The sequence below is a fragment of the Erpetoichthys calabaricus genome, chromosome 8 (genome assembly GCF_900747795.2).
Source record: "Erpetoichthys calabaricus chromosome 8, fErpCal1.3, whole genome shotgun sequence".
Classification (NCBI taxonomy): domain Eukaryota; kingdom Metazoa; phylum Chordata; class Cladistia; order Polypteriformes; family Polypteridae; genus Erpetoichthys; species Erpetoichthys calabaricus.
Window position 1 is genome coordinate 197,188,040 of NC_041401.2, and position 19,912 is coordinate 197,207,951.

The 19,912-nt window shown below is 48.4% G+C and overlaps 1 protein-coding gene across 1 annotated transcript in view; it reads right to left on the reverse strand.

Annotated features, from left to right (window-relative positions):
* adcy5 (adenylate cyclase 5) overlaps window positions 1-19,912 on the reverse strand; it is a 144,626-nt gene that overhangs the window by 55,952 nt on the left and 68,762 nt on the right. Inside the window, exons 2-3 of the mRNA XM_028808081.2 lie at window positions 11,122-11,271; window positions 6,376-6,497 (exon numbers count right to left, since the gene is read on the reverse strand). Of these exons, the coding sequence (XP_028663914.1) occupies window positions 6,376-6,497; window positions 11,122-11,271 (272 nt within the window). The remainder of the gene's footprint in view (window positions 1-6,375; window positions 6,498-11,121; window positions 11,272-19,912) is intronic.

Genomic DNA, 19,912 nt, shown 5'->3' on the forward strand with positions numbered 1-19,912 from the left:
GAGAAGAAGAACGTTCAATCATTTGTAAAGGAATTTAAAAAGCGGTGTCTCCATGTCACAAGTGCCCCGAGACAGACCACCATCATCTCCTCACCAGTTAAACCAGCAATCCCCTAACTGGCTACTGTGGCCTGCTACGGTTCACCGTAACTCAGGTTTGGTTCGCTCAGTAATCCAATTAAAATAAAGAGCCTGAGTGGGGCCTTAAAACGTCAAGAGCTTTTGAAAGCAATTAATGACAACAGCCAGGCAGCCAAGCATGGCGCTGAATGCCAAGTGGCGATCGAACAAGCGGCCCCAGGTCCGCCCGGCACCATTCCTCAAGACTGCAGAGGAGATGGCAAGTGTAAAAGAAAAAATCTTTGATGAAACGACTTTACTACAAATAAGGCAATCTGAAAATGTAATTCAAGTAGTCCGCGGTTATGTGCAGAAGCTCAGACGCAGCCTGTCTTGCAAACATATTTAGTGTCGCTGAAGTAAGTAAGAGAGGATTAAGAAATAACAGAAAGGAATACGCAGCAAAAGCACAGAATTCAAGACGCAGTTATTTATACTATTAGACGTCTACGGTTGCATTTCTTTATTTGCGTATTCCCTTAATTTTGTCCTGTCAGACTTCTCTGTGTCCATTTGCATTTTGGCCACTGACCTGAAACTCCTCAACTGAATTAAAAGAATTTCCAAGTCGTCGACAAGGAGAAGTTCATTTCTGTGTTGAAAGGTTAACGCTTTTAGGCGTTTTTTTTTTTGCCAGCTACTTGGACCAAATTTCCTTTTTTAGCAATTAGCAAAGCCTTGAGCTGATAAACAGAGCTGTCTGCCTTCTGGCCGCTGGGCCTTAAAAGGTAAAACAGCAGCCCGGCCGCAGACACGCCATTAGGGAAGGCGATTTACATCCCGACGCTCCCTTGACGTTACATTTAGGTTCGAGAAGTCACAGCTAATCTGCCGCAGATGCCAATGCACAGCGTGGAGAAGGTTTACTGAACGGCGCCACAGTATGATGGCCCAATACATCACAAGTGAGACGACACGGCATACAGCCGAGCAGAAACGGCGGAGTACCGAATCAGACACCAACCAGAACTTCACAGACACGTGTCCATTCAGGACAATGACGAGTTAGCCTTATCCTGTAATCACTGGTGGGAACAAGTCACCGGAAGGAAACAGACAGAGCATGAAAGACAGAACTGTGTGAGTGTGTCATGGATGAACAGAATAATAATTACCTGAGCAGAAACAGGAACCCCTCCTCGTTCACCCTGGGGTCTTCAGTCACCTGCTGCAATTCTAGTTTCAGTCAGGTCAAGGCCTGAGAGACCCAGCCTGAAGGAACCGCTCCTTCACCTCCAGGGTCACAACAAGGAGACAAACAGACAAAGGGGGCCTGTCATGACAGAACTAAAAAAGGAATCCGTGTTATGATCTGTAGGGCTCTCAGAACTCAAAATGGTGGCAAGCTTTGAGATGAGAATCAGAGCAGCCTTCTATATTTTACGGGCCTTTGAGAAGAGAACCCACAAACTGTCATGGACTCCAAAGTGACTGTGGAGGCTAAAATGTGAGAGAACTTTCTGGCTTGTGACTGGTCAGATCCACAGAGCCATCTGTAATTGCAGCACAGCACGCTTTCCTCCTCTGTCACCCTCTTTCATTTGAGGGTTTTGCGCCCATGCCACGCAAGTCTGTCTCAACCCGGGTGATCCCGATCTTCCTGGGGGAGGATGTCACAGGACACAAGCCTTGCCTTCAGAAGGTCTTTGTACCTTTTTCATAGGTCTTTCCTGATGTCTATGTCCCTCTGAAAGTTTGGAAAGTGGCCTATCAGACATTCTGATAACATAGCCATCCCACCAGAGCTGGTGCCACACAATCAGGATCTCAATACTCACCGTAGAATCTCAGTGTTTGTAGCCCTGTCCTCCCTCTTCACCCCATGGACAGAGCGGCGCTGGCTCTAATGAAATACTTGAGACAGGTGGGCTTCACAGCCTGCACAAGCCTAATGAAAGTTGGGAGGAAGTGCAGAGAGGGAAACCCTGGAAACCCTGGCCCACCCACAAATGAGAAAATCAAAGTTGTTTAATAATTAAAAGAATAAAAAAGCCTTATATAAAAAATTAACACCACCCAGAAGTCAACACAAAATGGCAGGCAGCCATTGAAATATCTAAAACCCAAAAACAGGTTCTGGGGTCAAGCAGCCTGACCCCAAATTCTACTGGCAGGCTTTGGCCTTTACAGGTCCAAAAATGAGGAACAGTTTTTTTAAATGTACAAAATATTCAAAATATCCCAAAATACACTGAAATGCGTCTTAAGAGTAAGGAAAACGGTCAAACCTGAGAAACGAGTCCACAATGAATGATTAAAAAAGGAGGACATATTGGAATTTAATCAAAATACACCAAAGGGAGCAGCACCACAATAAAAAAAAAAACAGTGAGGCAAACAAAACCCGAACCCGAAATCCAAAGACAGAAGTTAAAGTCAAGAAACCAGAAAAACTCAAATGGTGACGGGAGAGTAAAGACAACCAACCAACCAACCAGGAGCACAAAAGACCCTGAAATACACCGGCTGAGGGGACGGCCTTCACAAGTGACATCATTGTGCCCCCGCCTCTTGGGGGCTCCACCCACAAAACACAAAGAACAAAGAAGAACACATCATGCATAAGACACAGTAAAAGCAAAGTTCACACAATCAGTAAAGACACGAGAGAAAGAACACATCAGGAAACGCAAAGAGATGAAAATGAACAGAAGGCTGTAGTGCAACAATTTAAAAGAGTAGAGAAACCTTCTGGCTACCCCTTAACAATCTGTGAGCGAACATCTCTGAGCTGCTGAAGGCACAGAGAGAGGAGCACCAAATCGACATCTTCTACAATTCACTGGGGAGCAGAAGCGTCACGGCCGTAGTGATTTTGTGTCGAGTTGGCCGACAGTGACAGTGACAAGCACGACCTTAACGCCTCCCAGTGTAAAGCACCTGCATCTCCATTTGTGTACTTAAGCTAAATCAATTGAATGAGCCGCACTCCGATCAATGGGGCTCTTTCAACAGGTCACGGGTTATTTCGACGCCCGCCGCCTTCAGCGTTTGGTTTTTCTACCTGCTGTCAGGACTTCAGAGTCTTGTCAGGTTTGGCTTTTCTTCTCTACGCCTCTCAGGCTTGTGCGGTCAGAAGGTGCAGTCGAGGATATGGAACTGAACATTCTAGCTGGCCTTATCCACCATGTTTAGGCGGTCGGCCTGAATGCAGTCAGAGTACTCCGAGCCCTGGGCAACTTCATTTCTAAACTGAGCGCAGGCCATGTGGGCAGCACTGAAAACAACAGGGGGTGTAAGGGGGTGACACGGCTTCCACCACACACACACACACACACACCTGACCTGCATGGCTTCCCAAAGCGACTAACACAGCGGAAGTGCCCAGTATCTCACAGTTCTTCACTTGTGACGCTGGCAGGTGAAGTGACACTCTGAAGGTCACACACCTGTGACGACAGCAAGCCAAGGAATCGACCAGAAGAGAAAACACCGGAGTGAAACATAATGAGGGACAGAGTGAGATACGTAACCAGCAAACAAAACACCAGGATGAACCGCAAGTCACAACCAGGAGCAGAAAAGGAAAACCGAAAACGAACGCTTGGTCCACTTGTAAAGAAGTTAACTACGCTGCAGTTTTATGTAGACAGGCTACCCAGCCGAGAGACAACGAAACCGGACACTGACACCAAATTTACAGCGGACTTCTGCGGACGTCGACAGACCACCGACTGCACTCACATGATGATCTCCGCGCATTGGATAAAACGCAAAAACAAAAACCCCTAAAAACTGGTCCTCCAGAGTGTAAAAAAAACTATAAACTCCCACACAAAACAAAACAAAAAATAAACTACGATGAATTACTACATTGCTGCGCTGGACTCTGAGCCGCTGTCATTTCTGTTTTTACCTTTGCTTTGTCTTTTGGTAACGTTACGATTTTCTTTCTTTCTTTCTAGTGTTGTGTGGTTTCAGGCCTGTCTCCTGTATGTAGAGCCTAAGGCAGCAGCGCCCCCTAGCACTCAAAAGCTGAATTCTAGAGTGTTCTAGAGCTGGGGCCTATAGTGCTGGTTAGGGTTGTTACCGGTCACCAGACTTCATGCTACTACAACTGGCCAGTAATGAGTCCTACATAACCAGAGGTGTCTAAGTCTTAAGTTCTAGTCGGGTTTTTACAATTAAACTGCAGACCACAGGGGTCACTGGTTCATTTTTTATTAATAAAATGAAATTCTGTAGTGATCATAGAAACACTAAAATAAATAAATTCCTGTTAAGTTCCATACCTTTTTAACTAATGAAATAAGTACACAAAATATTTATCTATAATACATATGGCAACAAAGAAAGTAAAATGATTGTCATAATTACATGCCACAATTTAAAAAAACGTTGATTGTTTGTCAAGAAGGTCCGAGGCGAACGCGCTTAACAAGTTTACACGTAAAACCAACGCATTTGGCCTGTGAGCTAACAACTGTGTCATAAGGTGGCTAACTCTTCTTTCTCTAATTCAGCGAGTCAGCTCATTTACTAAACTCATAATCACTCAGACAAGGAGCGTCCATTTTAAAAAAGGACAAAACGAGAAGTTCTGAGCTCATTAAAGCAGCTTCTCTTTTCTTTCAGTCCAAGTCCAGCAACTTCTGGGCATCTGCCGTTCCTCTCTATGCTCAGGATGACTCCTCCGATTCCCTTTCCTCCGTTTATTTCTCCACGTTCTTTAATGTAAAAGCCAACAGTCCGCTCCCACCCCTCATCTCAAGTCACTCTGCCGGCCTGCTCTCTGCTTACAGGAAGCTCTGGCAGCCAAATCACCCGCACACTTCCTCCGCACCGTAATGCCAGCTGTAAGGAAGAACTACAACTAAATGAACGTAAAACTACGAAAAGCAGATTCTGAAAAAATTGTTTTGTGAGATCGACCCGGTGACCGATGAGCCAAGGAGTCATTTGAGGGGAAAATCAGCTGATTAGGACGGGCAGTGGCGGGCGGCTGGTCACTAGTAGGGATGTTGGATTCTCCAGTTTCTGCTGGTTTTCCACTACAAGGTATGAGGCTGTTTTGTGGTTGGCGTTTGTTAGGAGTAACGTATTTTTCCTCGTTGTTGTTCCTGCCTTGCTTTCCTTATTTGAATACATCTTTAAATGTAAGGATCGTGCCATGTTTTGTGCTGGATCAGTTGTTACTTGATATTTGTCTTCTCCATTTTTTTGAGACTTTGATTATGTAAAAACCTCAGCCACATCTTGGGCCTGTAAAGTTTAGAAAGTCTGCCTTTTTGAGTTTGGTGTCAAACCAATCTAGTGGACCCGGACCTGAAATACGGGCCGGTCTGGCCGTGTGTGTGTGTGGCTTTTTGGAGGCCTGCATGACAAACAACATTTCAGCCACTAGGGGGCCATACTGCCTACTGAACTAAATATACAGGACCGAAGTCAAACAGGAGCCTCGCCGAACATGTGACAATAGGACTACGATCACCACAAGCCACATCATAACAGGAGGAAAGCTGTGGTGAAGACTCACACGGCATGGGAAGTGAGAAAAGGCAGTGCCGAGTTGTACTGTGCAGGCGGCTAAGTGGGCACCTGATAGAAGACGACTACCATCCTTACTTACATTCAACTTCAGCATACCACTTGAAGCTGACCCACAGCACCACAAGTGCAGCTCTTCATCAAACACTCACTCCACAATGCATTAGTCGAACACTTACACTAATGACAACGCTTAGCGTGGCTCACCAGCTGAAAGCCTGTTCAGTTCTTAGCCCTCCTACAATCGCCAAATTGTTTTGCTCAATAAAGAGAAAGGCCCAGCACACATCATGAAGAGAAAGGTCACCCGTGACTTGCTTCTTTGCATTTCTCGTTTACTTGTATGACACTGGTGGCACATCACGTGTCAACGGCAAAGCATGTGGCCTGCCTTCCTACAGCACAACTCACCATGCGGGCCCAAAGCGCTGAACCCCAGTCCACTGTGTGTTTAACTCCTTATCAGATATTTGCAGGATCGCCCAGAACTCTGTCAATAGGTGCGTAACGTCCCGTGTCCAGCGTCCAGTGAAATTCTTACTTAGGTGTGCTCATCAACATGCGTCGTGAGCAGATTACCTTGAAATCATCTTGGTGTCACCTCAAAAGGCACTACATAAAGGATGAGGCCTCCAAGTGCCAGTGATCCATCATAGCAGCTGAAACCCCAGTTACCCAGTGTCACCCACCTGTGGTGTCACCCCACTGGGGCCGAAGAGCCTCCTGCAGCTGTGAAGTTAGGTGCAGTTTCACGCCGCCAGTGCTTACCTCACGTTATCATGCTTCTGGATGTAAATCTTATGAAACATCATATCCTCCTGCTTAGCATTAATGTCAGCTTTCATCTCCATGGCAACGTGGCGGGGAAGAACGGAGAGTAACAGCCGCTCCTGTGAAGTCAAGCAGATGAGGCAGATTCAGCGCGCGGCCTTTATGAAGCTCAGCTTTAATTGAGTGCTGCAAAGTACACATACAGGGTATCGATGAGCGGGGAAGGTGACCTGACAACCTCAGGATAAAGAAGGAGTTGGAAGAGGGAGCACAGGCTCATGGGAGATTTGCCCAGGGGAGCTCTTCACGGGCCCCGTTTGCCAAGTACACAAGATGGCCAGAGAGCCCTTTGATGAATTCACCGCAGAGAGAACCAGATTGACGTCCACAACTCGTCAGACGCCGACCCTGCCCTTCTGTGTTTCCAGATTGTCAGGTTGAAACGGAAGCCGTCCGTTCTGGCAGACGGTACATGACCACTGGCACTGCGACCACTGGAGTCGGGGGTCATAAGGCTACTTGCATGTACTAGTTTATTAGTGTCTTTATTTTTTATTATGCTGCAGTGCCAGAGAAGTCGCGGGTCATGCCAACAATATAAACGGCCGCCATCTCAGCAGCCAACTTGCTGGATTCCTAGAAGGTGTCCCCTGCGTGTAACTTCAAGTTTTTCTATTCATTACAATTTTGCCGTCTGTAATTTTTGCTCGTCCCTTTTTTGTGCAGACGCTTCTCGTTTTATTTCTTTCTCATGTGTGATCTTAGTCTCTGTCACTTCCTGGCACATCCTAGCGGTGACAGAACAATGTAGACCATCCTCCTCCATGACCTGAACTAGCATCGTGTCGTTTGTGAATGACGGCAGCGCCCTTGTTATATTACGTGCATTTTTATACGGTGTCACACACGCGCGCATGGGAGGCAGCTAAAGGGCTTGAGTACGGGCAGTTCCGAGACATAGCGGGATGTGGCAGAGTGCACCGACTCTTTTTGTCCCTTGCCTGCAGACCATTCACGGGAGATCCCACCTGGTCCTCTTGACGTCACTTCCCAGACCAAGCCAATGGAAAGAGACCTTGCCAGCTCCGGCCCCTGTGATGTCACGCCCAGGCTTGCACCAATGACAGGAGACCTTCATGAGCCCGCCCCCTTTGACTTCGCTTCTCGTCTTCTCCACCTTTTCCCTGTTCCCTTAGTTCTGTTTTGGGACTCGGTTTTGTGCACATCAGCGCTGTATCTATTGAAAGCAACTTTGCAGCCAGGAAACCAAATTATACGGGTGGCTGCCCTAAACCTTTTCACGACTCTTATGTCTGGTTATTATGACCACGTAGAGTAGAGTTACGTAACCACGTCTGTCGTGCTGGTGACATCAAGTTAAGCGAGGCTATAAATAAGGCACTGTGGTGGGTTGGCACCCTGCCCGGGATTGGCTCCTGCCTTGTGCCCTGTGTTGGCTGGGATTGGCTCCAGCAGACCCCCGTGACCCTGTGTTCGGATTCAGTGGGTTGGAAAATGGATGGATGGATGGATAAATAAGGCAGCAGTCACAATGCCCGTTATTGCTCGGTGGACACACGTTCTGCTCTTCATGGCTCTTAGCGATTTTCATTTCTAAACGTGTAACGTCCCAGCACTGGGTTTCTGAACTCTTTTTGGTCTTTTGCCCGGGCTTTTTATGTTCAGTTGCGACTTCTGCCTGACTTTTGGTGCACGCGCTTTATCTCCTGGTCCTTGCTTTGCTCGAGATAACCCTTGCACCAGCCACCAGCTGCTTTTCTTGTCATATGTGTGCAAACACGAGGCGTATCTGGAGATTATTTTTAGAACGAAAAAAGAACCAAGAGATGGCCATAAAAGACACAGACATAGTCAAGCGATCGAAACTGTGAGATCAAGAGATGGAGCCAGCACCCAAAAACAAAGGGGCAAGACGCAAATTGGATGTCAGGAGCAACACACAGTTGTAACCACAGGCACAAACTTGGCACTATGGCCAACTTGAAATAAATGCTAAGTACCCTAAAGGTGGTGGTTCTCTTTGAAGTGCGTCCGCCGAGGACAAATTCATGCTGGGACCGCTGCGTTTAAGTAGCGTCACACCGTGCCTGGCTTATTTTGAGGCCTCACTCCCTCCATTTCTCTGTTGGGACAGCACTCGGATCATGGCAGTGCTCCGGTCACTAACCTGTGTCCTGTGGGCACCGGCCACTAAACTTGACACAAACTGCTTTATCACAGAACTCAGTTTGTGTTGCTAACCAGCCAGTGCTGCAGCTGTAGAGTTAAGTACATCAGGGCTGGAAGGCGCTATATAAAATGTTCGGCCAGGGATCACAGTGGTCCAGCCTGGTGTGGCTGACTCTCACCAATGTGGCACTGAACTGACTAATCTTCAGAATCTGGAAGCCCCTTGATGGTCCCTACTAACACGTTAGGGCGCTGGGGACAAGAGCAGCACAAGCAGTAAGGGTGACCTTCTTCTGCACTGGCCTGACTCGATGCCCTCCACTTCTTCTCCCATTGGTTCCTCTTGGCTGACATTGTACATTTAAAAGCTCGCAAACCAAATGGCCACAGATAAAGCTGCACATTTCAAGTCGCAATGCGGGCCAAAAAAAATAACCGAGATAAAAGACGTGCAATTTAATGTTTGAAAAATGAACAAAATGAGAGCTCAGGAGGAAGCGGAGGTCAGGGTGACCCCGGCGTCTATGACAACAGCTCCTCTGGTTCAGAGAATTAAAGGAGGCACCGCATGAGCGTCTCGTCTGAGGAGCTGCAGGAGGTCACCGGGGACGGAGAGCAGTCAGGCCTCTGCTGGGGCTTCTTCTCGGCTTTTCACTTCTTTCTTCGCTTTATGTTATCTACTGTAAGCGGAGCTCGTCTGTATTGTTACCTTGTAATCATCCATCCATCCATTTTCCAACCCGCTGAATCCGAACACAGGGTCACGGGGGTCTGCTGGAGCCAATCCCAGCCAACACAGGGCGCAAGGCAGGAACCAATCCCAGGGTGGGCGCCAACCCACCGCAGGACACACACACACACACACCAAGCACACACTAGGGACAATTTAGGATCGCCAATCCACCTAACTTGCATGTCTTTGGACTGTGGGAGGAAACCCACGGGGAGAACATGCAAACTCCACACAGGGAGGACCCGGGAAGTGAACCCAGACGGGTCTCCTTACTGCGAGGCAGCATCGCTACCCACTGCGCCACCGTGTAATTGTAATTGTAATTGTAAATTGTTTTGTGAGTGATGTGCTCATCGCTTCTTCTGTTTGACAGACCATTGGCCTCTCTGTTATGCAGATGATCCTTTAAGGTGGCCATTGGACTTTTGACCTGTTTGTCATTGACTCCCCTTTTCTGAGTCACGGGTTACGGGTAAAGGTATGAGAATTTGGGAATTGTCAAAATGAAGGCTTTAGGATTGGGGCTTTACCCACGGCCCCCCCCCCGAGTTCTCTAGAATAACAGCTTTGTACTGAGGAAGTCTTCATTAACCCCTTGTGTGTCGTGGCTGAACCAGTTTTCTTTACTTCTCGGTTAGTTTTGAACGTCTAAGGTTGTGTCCGCGCTGCGTGTTTGCAGACATCATCAGTCTTCGTGTTCGCCTGTTGCCCACACTACCCTAGCGTTTTTAAGCCCTGAAAATGGAGACTTGTGAACACACCCTCACCCTCACCCTCACCCTTCTGAACGCGCAGGCGCAGTACTGCAGTGTGGATGGCTGAAAACGCAGACTCTGATTGGCTCATACTTGTTAGGTGGCTCTCCCCTGATTGGATCTTGCTCATTACAATATTTCTGGTTGTTACCGTGTGGGCAGAGATCCTTTCACAACTGACGTGAGAACGCTAGAGTGGACTGAGTCCGTTTGTATTTAAATGATGTGGACGTTATGTTAAACCTGCTTTGCATTCATTCGTTTTGGCCTTGGCACAGCTTATCTCAATTTTTATTATATTTCAGTTGAATTCACTTCATTTTTGTTTTTACTTCAATTGTGAATCTGGACTTAGTATTTTATGTTTTCATTGTGTTTTGGAAATACCGGAAACGGCATCTTATTCCCTAATGGGCACCAGCATTTTGTAAGGTTCTCACTATGACATGATGGCTGCACCACACAGCGTCATCCGCACAATGAAACACGAAGGTGTGCTGCGTGTCAACCTCTCAACCTAAAGCACTACGGGGTTATGGAGCTTCTGTACGGGTCAGCTGCAGGCGTTGTTTCTGTTTGGGGCTCCAGGTTACGCGCTCTTTGCCTGTGCTGCACATTTCTGGCTGTGGCTTTCAGTTCCCCTTCTGGCTTTGTGTGTATCTTTGGTAGCAGCCCACTCCGGCTTTGTTTCATTTTCCAGTTCCCCTCTGTCTTTTGAGCCCGTGGCAGAACAGGAAGCTGGAAAAGCTGCCTGAGCTTTCCAAAATATTTCTTTTGATCTATCAAATTGTTTGCAATTTGTTCAAATGTTCAGTTCAGCCTTCTTGACGCATGTTGTGATGACTCGGGCCTAATCGACACCAAAAGGCCTGCGGCCTACTCACTACACAAAGGCCTAAAATTCATGAAAAGGGAGTGAGGAACTGTAAATCTCCTGGCCCGTAATAACAGGCCTTGAAACATTTTAATGTATGAAATCAAATCAACAAATGTCTACACACTTGAACAATATCCAAACTCTATCAGGAACACAAAATGAAAATTAGGAAATGGCCGTCTTCTCACCTGCTGCTGATTCTCCCTCTGAGAGTGGAGCCTCGCCTGGATACATTCTCTGGTCTCCTGAAACGCCTGCCTCTGGGACCCCTCTGCAGGATAGTGGGTGCAAACGCCAACGATGTTTGTGCAGGAGAAGATCAGCACATTGGCGACCAGCTGGAAGTGAAAAAGAAGGAAAGAAACACAAGACGTCAGGAGCTACTGGACTGCTGAATTATGGAAAAGCACCGAAGAAACGGCAAAAGCGCCCAACACGGCGAGGAGACAACTAAGTGAAGAGCTAGAGACAGCAGAAGGTCACCCGCCATTACTGCTGAAGGAGGAAGACAAGCTTGATGGAGCACAACTTCACTGCACGCTGAAGCATATGGACTTATCCTGGCAGTGTTCTCTTCATTGACAGCGGTTTCGTACTCAATGCGTTCTTTAGTAATTATGGTAACACCTTAAGTAACAAAGTTAATGTAAGAACCTACAGGAGGAACAGGACGACGTGCTTCCTACACAACGCCCAGGGCTTGCCGTTTGCTATCTCCATCCTCGGTGGCTCTCCAAAGTCTCTGACACTACCCTGATGTTCCACAGTTCCTTCCATGCTGCTCTCATCTGCACATTCGTGCGGCCAGTGCCACCCCACACTGGGGTCACAGGCCCCACTTTGCTCAACTCCACTCCTACCAGATCCTACCGTGTGACCTGACAGGGAGAGATGTCAAGGATACACCAGGTAAGCAAGATGGAGGTCCAAGGATTGATGCTGGGTCTGTCTCCTCACCAGGCCCTGTCACCCTGTCCCCTGGTTTCTCTTACCGGTGCTATGCCAATGGTATGCAGCTGTGCCAATCGCTCTCTTCAAAGGACCCCAGGGGTATCAGCAAGAATATCTGCAGGTCTCACTGAAACTGCATCTCCAGCGTAAGCTGGCACGGGCAGACCTCCTTATTATCCCATCTCTATTGGGCTCGACTCGCCATCACTAACACCCACCCAGTTAGTACGTGACCTCACGGTGGTGATCGATGAGCAGCTGTCTTTCAGGGGCCGTCAATCGGTCAAGTGGAGTCACGCCATACCACATCCACAAGATCAGACCGTATCTGACAGCACCACTGCTGGTCCACTTATGAAGGGAATTGGGGCAGTGGCTCGAGACGGTGACTTTAACGTGAGTTCATCAAGAACACGGGGGGACGGTTAGAAACTCATGAAGGGGAAATGTCACACAAACGTTAGGAAACAGAGCACCACAGACACATGGAGTAAGTGCCCAAATAGGGTGGTGGACAGAGGGACTTTAGAGACCCTCAGACTTCGACTTGATGTGATTTTGGAGGACTGGCGAGCTTTGCTGGTCTGCATGGCCTCTTCTGGTCCAGATTGTTCTGAAAAGATGGCTGGTCAACGGGCCAGCAAGTGTACACATTGTGAGGCCTTGCCATGCCAAACGTCCCACTTCAAGGGCGCCTTCGTGGCCCCGTCACACGGTAGAGCGTCCGTCGGCCATACAAAACTCATCACCGCGACAACAAGTTCACTCACGCCAGGGACCGATCGCTGATATTTGAATTCCGCCATTGACCTGGCCCACTTTCTCTTTGTCCCCTGTCCTCCAGGATGATGTGATCCCAATCACGGATCTGCGGCTGCGGGACCAGCCTGAGGAGGACGAGGAGGAGGAGGATTATCAGTGCCTGGTCTGAAGCAGGGAGCCGAAGCGGAATGACTAACGGAGTCACTGCTCGCTCGCCGTGTTTGTGTGTCCCGCTTCAATAAATATGCCGGCTGTTCCTGTTTGAGGTTGTTAATAAAGCTGATCACGGTGTAGATTGAGCCTCGTGTTTTTGAGGTGTAAGACAGCGTCTCGCCCGTCAGAATATGCAGACACTTGACGATCACTCGGGTCTGCTGATGAAGAATCTTTGTGTTTAGCTCTTGGCTGGTGACCCGGGCTGCCCACCTCCACCACAGGTTTACCAAGCGTTTGGTGAATTTCTGTCAAACTGTTTGGTTTCAGTAACCTAGGAATTGTAACTCGCTGGCATTTTCTTCTGAACTCTTCCCTTGTGATGCTCAATTTTATCACCTAGTCCTGTCACACTTGTCCCCAGGCAGCCCCCCCACCCCCCCCTGATTATGTAAGTCACTTTGGATGCCAGTGCCTGCTAAGCAAATGAAAGCAAACGTCAATGAAGGAGGAGCTCCCCCTGCTGGCAGGTCCTGTGACAGCGCTCAGTCCTAAATAAAATAAAATAAAAACAGACGCGTCAACGGCGCACGATATCGGTGACAGATGATGAACGCATTTTTGTCACATTTTTGCAAAATGTACTTTAAAACAAAAGATTTATTGTTTTATGATTTGAGTCGAGGGTTTTTTTTTTTTTGTGGTTTCCTTTCTTCCTTTTGTGAGTTTCTTGTGCATTTAGTTTTTAATCTTTAAACTTTCATCATTTATTCCTTTATAAGCCTGTACAGGCCAAAGAAAAGTGGAACAAAACTTACTGTGAAGTCCGAGATAAAACGCCGGAGACAAATCTGATTTAGCAGAACTGTAAATAAATAAATAAATAAATAAATCAATCAATTCAGAGACAAGTGGGACGCATCCTGACCTTCTAAGTCACCTTGGACAAAAGAGGCAGCCAAATGTGAAGCAACGTTCAGGTTTCCAGGACTGAGCTCAGCGTCCTTCAGAATCCATCGTCCTGGGTCAGCCGCGGCACCCACACACTCCTCCAGTGCCGTCCTCCCTCCACTCAAGGGTTAAACGACGGCCCCCCACACGACCCTCATGTCACACCGTATTGATCAGCAGAGCCTCGAGGGCTCAGGAGATGAAAGCTCCCAACCCCAGCTGACATTTAAGAGTCTCATTTCAAACGATGACACTGTGGCACGCGTACCCGCGGGTGACCTCGGCGCAAAGGGTGAGACACAAGAATGGACAACATCAATGAATCGACGCAGTCACACACCAGATCACGGGGGCATCATGCGGACCACTGCACGACTGTCCTCGTTTACACACACGTTGCCCTCACGCTTACCCTGGTCACCTGGCCATTAAAATGCACGCAGGGCTTCTGCTTTAGGCCTGGCTACACTCAGGGTGTCCGCACCAAGACAGATGCAGTTCCTGATGCCCTTTCAGTCCAGTAGCCCCTGGCTGTGCCCCATGGAACATGCCGATGTCAGTCAGCTGGGTGGCATGGAGGAGTCCAGTCTCCCCTTTAACACCCACTGCTGTATGTAAGGCCCATTCTAGTGCACTGGCATAGTGTGGGTGCCACCCTTACCGACACCTTGAATGGGTCCATCAAAATCCCTCTTCTGTTGTAGCCCGGATTCCACCCAAAGCCCCCCTTGCTCCTGGCACACACTGGCGTGGGTCACTATAGGGCATTAACTGCTAGCCATACAAGAATAAAGAATATAAATGTAAAGTAAAGCTGGCAATGTGTGCAGAAATACGAGGGGCTGCAAACAGACATCTGCACCAGTTACCAAACTGGGAGGAAACGGACCCTCAGCCCAAGGTACAGTTCACCTCTGTCTTTATATAGGGCCGTGCCATACCACACGGAGTGAAGTGGGGGTCTTATTTTAAAGTACCTCTGAGTGAAAGGCACTATAAAAGACAAGAGGCCTGGGATCTGACTAAGAGAAGACTGTGGAGACGGGCGTAGAATGGGCCTAAACACAGCAGCAAAGCATTATGGGGGAGGCACTTTAAATGAACTAAGATGACGTTAGTAGTGCCGTCCATTGGGGGGCAGTGCTGGGCCACTGCTTGCTTCAATTTATAAAAGCGATTTGATAAGTCGAGGATTAAAAAAGAAACCAGTAAGTCTGGTGAGACACCCAACTGGGCGGAATGGCGGATACTGGGAATCACCTGGAATCAATACGAGTGGTGCAGATGAGATTTGATGTTAGTTACATGTAGAAAGTAAAGAGGTGAGGAGGTCTGAAACACCAAAGCCCACCTTGTGCGAAGGACTGGTCGGGGTCAACTCCAGTGAGCCAGCAGGCTCTTTACCCAAAAACGGTAAACGGTTATACGATCTTACTACCCAAAGCCCAAACGTTCAGCATTCTCATGACGTGGTTTGACGTGACAGCCGACAGAAACTTCCTTACACCTCGGGCTTCCACGGAGACAACGGAACACAAAATCAAAATGTCACATGACTCACTTGGCATCACCATCCCAGTCGTATCTTCACGTCGTCACAAACACGTGTAACAGAATTATTACATAAAGCCCTCACAGACAATCCCCTCGTGTGTGTTTGAGAAGTGCACTTAAACGAGGTCGAGATTCTGAAGCGAAGACGCAGTAACGAAGTTTAAAAAATCATTTCTGGGCGACGTACTCCTTCAGACAAGGCGGCACTTGATCTAAATATTTCAGCGCAAACGGGAAGCCTATAAATAAATAAACAACACGCAGAAGAGTGAATGATTGTATAACTAAAGCACAGTCGGACATTTTAAAACCAAAGGCACGTGGAAGCGGATGATGAGGCCGCAGACGAAGGAGCGGAGGCGTCAGCAGAGCCCTCAGGCTGCTCGTCTTTTAGTAGGGATGTCCGCCAATCGCCTCTTTTCACTTTCCAGACTCCCCTTTACTGTTTGGTTAGAAACAAAAATGAGAGAAAACCGCAGAAGTTACCTTGGGCTTTGCCTCCATCTTCACCATCACTCCGCTTTATTGTTCCTACCCATGGCCAACAACAACATTTATTTCTGTCACACATTTTCATACAAATGATGTGCTTTACAGGATGAAGAAAGAGGAAAAAGACAAAATACGGAGCTAAAATTAGGCAACACTAATTAATAACAATAATTCATTACATTTATATAGCGCTTTTCTCAGTACTCAAGGCGCTGTCCACACAGGGAGGAACCGGGAAGCGAACCCACAATCGTCCACAGTCTCCTTACTGCAAAGCAGCAGCGCTACCACTGCGCCACCTGTGAGGACCTGTTATTATTATTATTAACACTAATTAACATACAATACAAGTAATGGTCCAATGGCCATGGAGGACAGAAAAAAGAAAAAAAAAATTTAAAAATCTGCAGGGGCTCCCAGGCCACGAGACCATCCAGCCACCTCTAGGCATTCTACCTCGGCCAGTACCTCCCCCGGGGGGAGCGGCCAAACAGAAGAAATTGCCCAATCATTGCACAGAAGAATTTTAACCAATGAAATTGTTTTTCAGGTGGCATCGGCGATGCCAGTGTGCCAGTGCATTGTTTAGTATGGCAGTGTTGACGTATCTTCATATCTCAGGTCACTTTGAAGTTCATTTTAACTGCTGCTCGATTACATTTTAATAACACAGGGTGACCCTTTAAGACATTGGTCAGATCCCGCCATTCCACACACACACACACACACACACACACACACACACACACACACACACACACACACACACACGCGTGTATCTATAGATACTGCACAGTACGCACCACGAGTAAGGGGGCCGTCACGGCAGAGAGCCAAGTCTAACCCACCGTGCGTCGAGTCTTACACCAAGAAACAGCAAGTTTATCCCAAAGTCAAGCCAGCGGGTGTGCCCGTGCTGCCATCTTCAATAATGACACCCCCAATGACGACGTGCCACGTTTGTGTGTTTATACCACTGCTACTCCTTGACTGTGTTTTACCGCTGCAGGGTGCTCTGCTAGGCCCCCGTTTTTACACCGTTCTGAGCCACTTACCACTGCCTGGTCCGGGCAAACACCACCTCAGGGCACATTGGCAAAGTGCACAGGCAGTGTAGGTGACCACCATCACCTGCAAGTCTCTGGACCAGTTTGGACTCGTCTCACCACTTGAGGGCCGTAGCAGTCAGGACCCACACAAGGTGGTCCTCTTACTGTGATCTCAGTTCAAAGCCGGTGCCAAGGCCATCGTGTTAATCCTTTCTGATGCTCTGCTAAGCCCTTTGCCTTCTGGCACTATACCAGTCTTGACGTTTACCCGTGTCAAGTCCCATCTGCCCGACTTGATCTTTATCTTAGATTTCACTCATAAGTTCTGTAAAGAGTTTGGCTCTTAGGTGGTCTTGTTACAGATGTCACCGTCACTGCCTCAATCTGGTTTAATGTGGCAAACCTCACCAGATCACGAGCGATAAACACAACATCATGTAATGGTGAATACCTGCGTGTGGTGCCAGGGTCACGGGGGGGGGCGACAAGACACAAAGCAGCGATGGTCCTACGCTATACGGTGGTCAGGAGAAGCCACAGCTTGAGCTGCTGGATGGAGGAGCGCCCTCAAGGTAAGTCAAGGACAGGAGAGATGTGTGGGACCCCAATACGCCAACTCGCCAATAACTCAGAGATGCGAAGTCAAATAAATTAAAAACAACAACAATCTTTGATTCAAGCCGATAACACAAAACTAAAATATTCGTTAGCCAGAAAGTCAACCGGACCTTGGAGAAACCCGCCACATGGATGACGTCACAAATGAGTGTAGAGTGGGGAATTCTGGGAAGGCTTTCCATGGAGACAGTCGTAACAATAGCCTGAAATGCCAACATCCATCACAATAAAATGTAAGTAAATTATAAACTTTTAACAAAACAAAGACTTTCAATTCCGGTATTAAAGCCCCACATTCCATAAATAATTTAAGTGGCGTTCAGAGTGAAGAATGTCTGATCTCCAGAGATCTCCACGAGAGGGGTGGGCCGAGGCCAGCATGGCCGTCTAGGCCTGTTAAGAGCGGGCAAGGGCAAGGACTGAGCTCAGCAGTGCAGTAAGAAAGGGGCAATTAGGGGAGGTTTGATGTCAGGCCCCTTAAAGTAAGGCATGGCACGCACCAGAGTCCTGTGACTCTGAAGCAAACAGTAAAGAGCTAGTGAGCGGGCATCACTATGGCACATGCCCCCCCTTTGAGGGCTCACCCACCGGTACGATGGGCTCCAGTTACCCTAAGAGTAAGTGGCATCTGGTAATCGCTCTTGTTACACAAACATGTCTACAGAGCCGGAAGCTGTGCTTCTTAATTAATGCCAAGTGGACTCGTGTGACATTGGCACACATTCAAGTGCGTCAGGGGAACAGCGATGACACTCAGTCCAAACAGAAGCAGAACGGTGAGCGATGACAGGGATGTGCTGGCAAAGCCGCTGGCACGGGACGCCACAGGCAGCTCCCTGGTGGTCCACTGCACCCCCGGCTACATGCCAGCAGGCTCTTGCTCTCCCTGGCTTACGTTTCCAGTTTGTTTCTTTCATTCTTTCAGTTCTGTTTGTTACGGTCGTCTCTGCCAGCGCTGCCCTGTCCAGTCGTTACGTTTAAGAATATTTCTCTTTAAATGTCACCGGGAGCCCATGATGGGTTGTGTAAGTAGAACCCCAGGAGGCGGGGCCACCCCATCCATCACGGCTAGGGTCCGCCCCCCCAGGCGGCGAGTCTCGGGTGGCTCATTTGACTTTGCTCTGGTGACGTTTGGGGGTCTTCTTTATTCTAAGTGTTCTTTCAAAATGTCAATAATTGATTTCTGACGTTTTTCCTCTTCTCAGGTTTTGGGATTCTTCTTCCTGGAAACTGTGCATCGGATTGGACTTCTGGGGCTCCTTCTCATGCATTTATTTCCCTTTCTTGTTCATCAAGTTCTCCTGGGTACGCCGTGGGCTCAGCCTGCGCTTGTTCTTTCTTGTGCCGAGTTAGCGGGTGGCGCTGCTCTTTGGTTGAGAATATTCTGGAGTTTCTAGAAATACTTTCAAACTCGCCTGGATTGGGCTGAAGTACATCAGGGCGCTATATAACCTTCTGTCCGGATGCCCACAGTCTGGCTGCCAGGGTCTACTTGTAAGTTTCAGACCTCCCGTCGTGAGCTCCCCATTCAGTTTTATCTGCCCACTGCTACTGTATATGCTGGCCGGGACCCCCTGGGGGTGTCGGCCATTCTGTCTTGTTTGGTGTCACCTGCCAGTTAGTTGTGTGCTTATCATCGTTACCAGTCGAATGCCCTGTCATGAGGTCCATGGTGGTACTTTTCCCTTCCACTCTCTGCAGCCCTTGGCATCCCATCACCTGATGATCCCCCCACCATTTCTTCTCAGCCCCTTCGTCAGGTCGTCCTTGGCCCCCTCAAGTCCACATCAAGTCTTTCTTGACGCTTCACACACCAGCCTGCTCATTTCCATCTCCATTCTCTTCAGCCTTTCTTCTCCTTCATCGGCCAGGCCTCACTCCCATACTCCTCCTCCTCCTCCACTTCTTTGGAGGTCAGAACGGTGGGCTGCTCCTGGGATTTCTGCTGCGCCCACACCTCCATGTGCACTCGTCGTCTCGCGTCACTTGCCGACATCTAAACCTCCGCAGGTCCTGTTGGGAGGTGACAAGCTTGGTTTCTGACCTCCGGCACCAGGGGGCCACACTCACTACACAGTTCGATTTGTTCATTTTTATAAACGCTCTTCATCTACAAACACAGATAAAAGGCGTAGGGCTGTGTATGAAGTACAAGGCGGCTGAGAAGGGAGCTGAACGTGAATGGGACGGAGGTGCGGGCACAGCCAGGGGGGTATGGGGGGGCATGGCAGAAACTGTGAGAGTCTCCCTGGCATTGAAAGCTGCGTGAGGAGGAGGAGTATGAGGGGGAGATGTGACTGATGAAGGAGGAACACAAAGAAAAGATGGAATGGAGAGGAAGATGAAGGCCACGTTAAAAGAAAGACTTGGGATGGAGGTCTTAGGAGGAAGAGGCATGTGGACGACTGGGTGAAGAGGTGGGGGAGATGAGGCCGAGAAGATGAGGCTG